General features: G+C 33.9%; 1 protein-coding gene across 6 annotated transcripts in view; it reads right to left on the reverse strand.

Annotated features, from left to right (window-relative positions):
* The window catches only part of LOC119582071 (vacuolar protein sorting-associated protein 13-like), a 48363-nt gene that overhangs the window by 16353 nt on the left and 28307 nt on the right, over positions 1 to 3703 (reverse strand). For 3 of the 6 annotated variants that reach the window (XM_037930315.1, XM_037930314.1, XM_037930318.1), the window contains 2 exons: positions 3554 to 3619; positions 1324 to 1377 (listed from right to left, as the gene is read on the reverse strand). The exons of 2 other annotated variants lie outside the window; for them this stretch is intronic. In XM_037930315.1, coding sequence (XP_037786243.1) covers positions 1324 to 1377; positions 3554 to 3619 — 120 coding nt within the window. The remainder of the gene's footprint in view (positions 1 to 1323; positions 1378 to 3553; positions 3620 to 3703) is intronic. One more of the 6 variants, XM_037930316.1, reaches the window with a different exon arrangement.

Genomic DNA, 3703 nt, shown 5'->3' on the forward strand with positions numbered 1-3703 from the left:
GAAGCTATAGCCATTATATTACATATCCTTAATATGAAATTACAATCACTTGAAACTCCATATTTATATTTTTTTTCTAATCTAAGAAAAGGTAACCCAATTAAAAATCACGACACTCCCATTCAATCTTTAGTTCCTTTAAAATTCAACTTTGGTAAAATTTCGTAGTTAGAATACTTTCTATTTGATGCTCTTCACATCAAATGTTAACGATACACTCCTGCTAGTAAATACATACACAGAATGATACGATACAAAGGCATGAGAGAGGAAATATTACATCTCTTGATTAACTATCTGCTTTTCCCTGATCTCCATTTTCTCATATGTCTTCACGTTACAATATTCTAATCTGTCACGGTGATCTGACTTACTCTCTGTCTAAGATATGTTTTGCTGCCTCCTCTCAATACCTTGATTGCCGTCAAGGGGGTGAGTAGTGATACTGTTCAATTTGGTTACAAAGTTTGTTGCCAATTCATGCAAAAAAAAGGGGGAAAGGAAAGATATACTAATTTTGTTAAATTACAGAAGGTATTTGGGAAAAGTTGGGAAAGTATCAGGTAGAACAGGGAAATATATGGGTAGGGTTAGATCTCCATGTACCTGATACCGTATGACTTTATGGTCAATAATGATATTTAGAGTTGTATCAATATTCACACCCATGTGTACAATAAAAATTGCATGTTACAAACACTGAACACATAAAGAAAATGTAAATATTTAGAAGAATTTCTAAACAATATACATTTTCATCATTGTGCAATAATATTCAATACAGGTATTTATTTGCCCTTTTGTTATTCACTGATGGTATATAGTATATAAAGTAAGAAAATAATTATCTTCTTGAAAACTGAATTCAATGACCTGATGTATAGCACAAGTATCTAATTTGCATAGGTAAAAGAAACAAATTTCAACAAAAATTATCATTCTTAACAGAAGGTTAAATTTTCTAGCACTTATGGCTTTACATTACAGGGAGTCCCCCAAGGATGGCCTTAGCATGAGCCACTAATAGGGCCCTTGCTAAAACTTCCACCAAGTAACCAATTAAGTAACATCAACATAGTCTTCAAAATTCCTTTTTTTATCTGCTATCTGCAAAACTCTATCTTCAGTTGTTGTGATATAACTGAGATCATAACATACAAAACTGCCTTCTTCCTTCTCTCATAACACAGAACCAGGTATATTATTGAGTGGTATTAGTAAGTGCAAGAGAACGTTAATGCTAAAAGGCAGGACACACAGCGAGTCTGCCTTTGGCCTTTTCTTGGCCCAGTGGCATTCACAGCTGCTGGCGCCACCACTCACCACTCCACCAACTCTAGAGGACAACGAGACGAGAGACACAGATGACGCCCAACGCTGCAACAAATCTGTTAATTACTGTATCTGCTTGCCAGTTGGATGAGTATGCTGAAGACTTGCTTTACTTCAGCAGGCCATACACCATTAGAATCAACTGAGTATATATATATACACACACTTCTTTATGTATCTGTCTTTTCCATTATACATGGGTTTGTAAAATCACCTACACCTTGAAAATAACAAAAAGAAATTTGAATATAATGTGTCAGAAACAGCATTAAAAAGAGGCAAGAAATATCCCAGCAAGACTATAGAGTCTGCCCTGTTGTATAATCTATACAAGATCATATATACTAGTGTAATAACTTTAAAACCTAAATAATAAACACAAAGAATTTACTCACCTTGATCATGACATGTTTACAGAATTACAATATCAAGTTAACTAAGAAAGTCTGCACAGTGTCACACAATACACTTTCAATCCTCTAGCTCAGGTTGAGGCATAATAGTTGTTAGTTACATCAATCCCTACTCCATCTGTCAACTAATTCCAAGTAATATTTCTCACAAAAATTTTATCTTTCTCATTCTCTGAGGTGCATTTTTACAATTCTAATTAGAAGCAGCTGTTGGGAATCAGCCTGGGATATCAAAATAATAATATATTATTACTCTTACTTTGTTATAATTTCTACTCTATTAAAATTGGAAAAAAAAAACTTTCACATGGAAGAATTGCAACTATTCCTTGAAAAAGGTTTACACTGAATGTTAATAGTATATATTAACCATACCTAATTTGAGATCCCTTTTTTCTCTCTCTTTTAAAACTAAATTCCTGCAGAGAAATGGGAAGCCATAATCACATTATAACCATGTAAAAACCGTCCTACCTTAATAGCAATGTGTGGAACAAAACCACAAAAAATAAAGTTTCAGAAATTTGGTAGTCAAAATCTGCAACTTCAAGTATCCATATATAAAGCAGAATGTTATGAGAAAACCAATACAAATTCTTTCTTTTCTTATAATGTGAAATGAAATGAATCATGCAATAGAGTAAATCTGGAGAGAGGCTAGGTTTAAATATACGCTGATATTCATTTCACCAATAAACAAAATGCCCCTGGCAAACTTTCTCTAGGGATACTACACATGCTCTTTTAGATGAAGTCTGGAACTGAGAGAATATTGCATTTGTCTTCCTCAAAGTTTATATTCCATAATCAATAATTCCAACTTCATTCCATTTTCTTAGGGTTTTACCTTCAACAACATATAAAACATCCACTATAAATCTGCATGTATCGCTGTGAACACGTTTTGTGCATGAAAAGGTGGTAGTAAGTACTGTCTCCCTAACTTAATTGCAGTCTCCCTAACTTAACTCCTCAATGAACTTTCCTCCTAAATAGAATTTAGCTATGAGGTCAACCACACTGACAACTAAGGAGTAACGGGTTATTATAAGAAAAAGGCAATAAACACATAATGACTGATCTTCATCTGATCTTTTAGCTCTCTTCAAATATAACATATATGACTTACAAATGACAGCATCTATGGTCTCGTTTTCCTTCCCTTTCCTTTTGTATTCTGCATTAATTTTTGGATAACTTAAAATAAGACTTTCCTACCACTGCTTCCATTTTCAGCGACTCCTCACATCCACATTACTATCCGTTAGGCGATCAAAATTAGGTATGGTGTCCTTTTGAAATACATTTTAAAGAAAAATATGAACCCAATCAGTGTGCTGAGGCAATTGTCCCTTTGAAGACCAACCTCCTAAACTATACCATGGAAAAAATACACGAACATCAACTAACTTTGGTATTCACTGTAACTGTTACACGTTTTGGGTAATTTTGCCTTCCACTCTTACGTGAGTTAGGTGTCTAAACTACCAAAAAATTAATGACTCATGCTTTTGTAATAGTACAGTGCTAATGAGGTCAAATTGTTGCGAAATACATTTACTTTTTATCAAAGAGATTTAAAAGTGCTTAAAGTTCCATGCACCATATATCAGAAGCACATAGAACAGTAAAAGAAATTATAAAAATTATGAGACACCAAAGCCGTGTGAGCTCACATCTACAAAAACTCAGAAATCAAATAACGAAACTAATAACAAATTATATAATATTTTAAAACCATTGATTAAAAAAGAAGAAGCTCACAACATAACATGAATAAGGCATAAAGAGAAATGCGTTACCAGTACCTGAAGGGTATTGCTCGGGGATTCAGGTGGGGATGACAGAGATGCACGCTCAACTTTGCGAGATTTCTGCCCATTTGCAAAGAGTGAGAAGAAACTTGGTTTGAGATCTTTGAGAGCATTACTTTTCATTTTACGGCTCCAATCCTTCCT

Source organism: Penaeus monodon, chromosome 15 (genome assembly GCF_015228065.2).
Source record: "Penaeus monodon isolate SGIC_2016 chromosome 15, NSTDA_Pmon_1, whole genome shotgun sequence".
In the NCBI taxonomy this organism is placed as follows: domain Eukaryota; kingdom Metazoa; phylum Arthropoda; class Malacostraca; order Decapoda; family Penaeidae; genus Penaeus; species Penaeus monodon.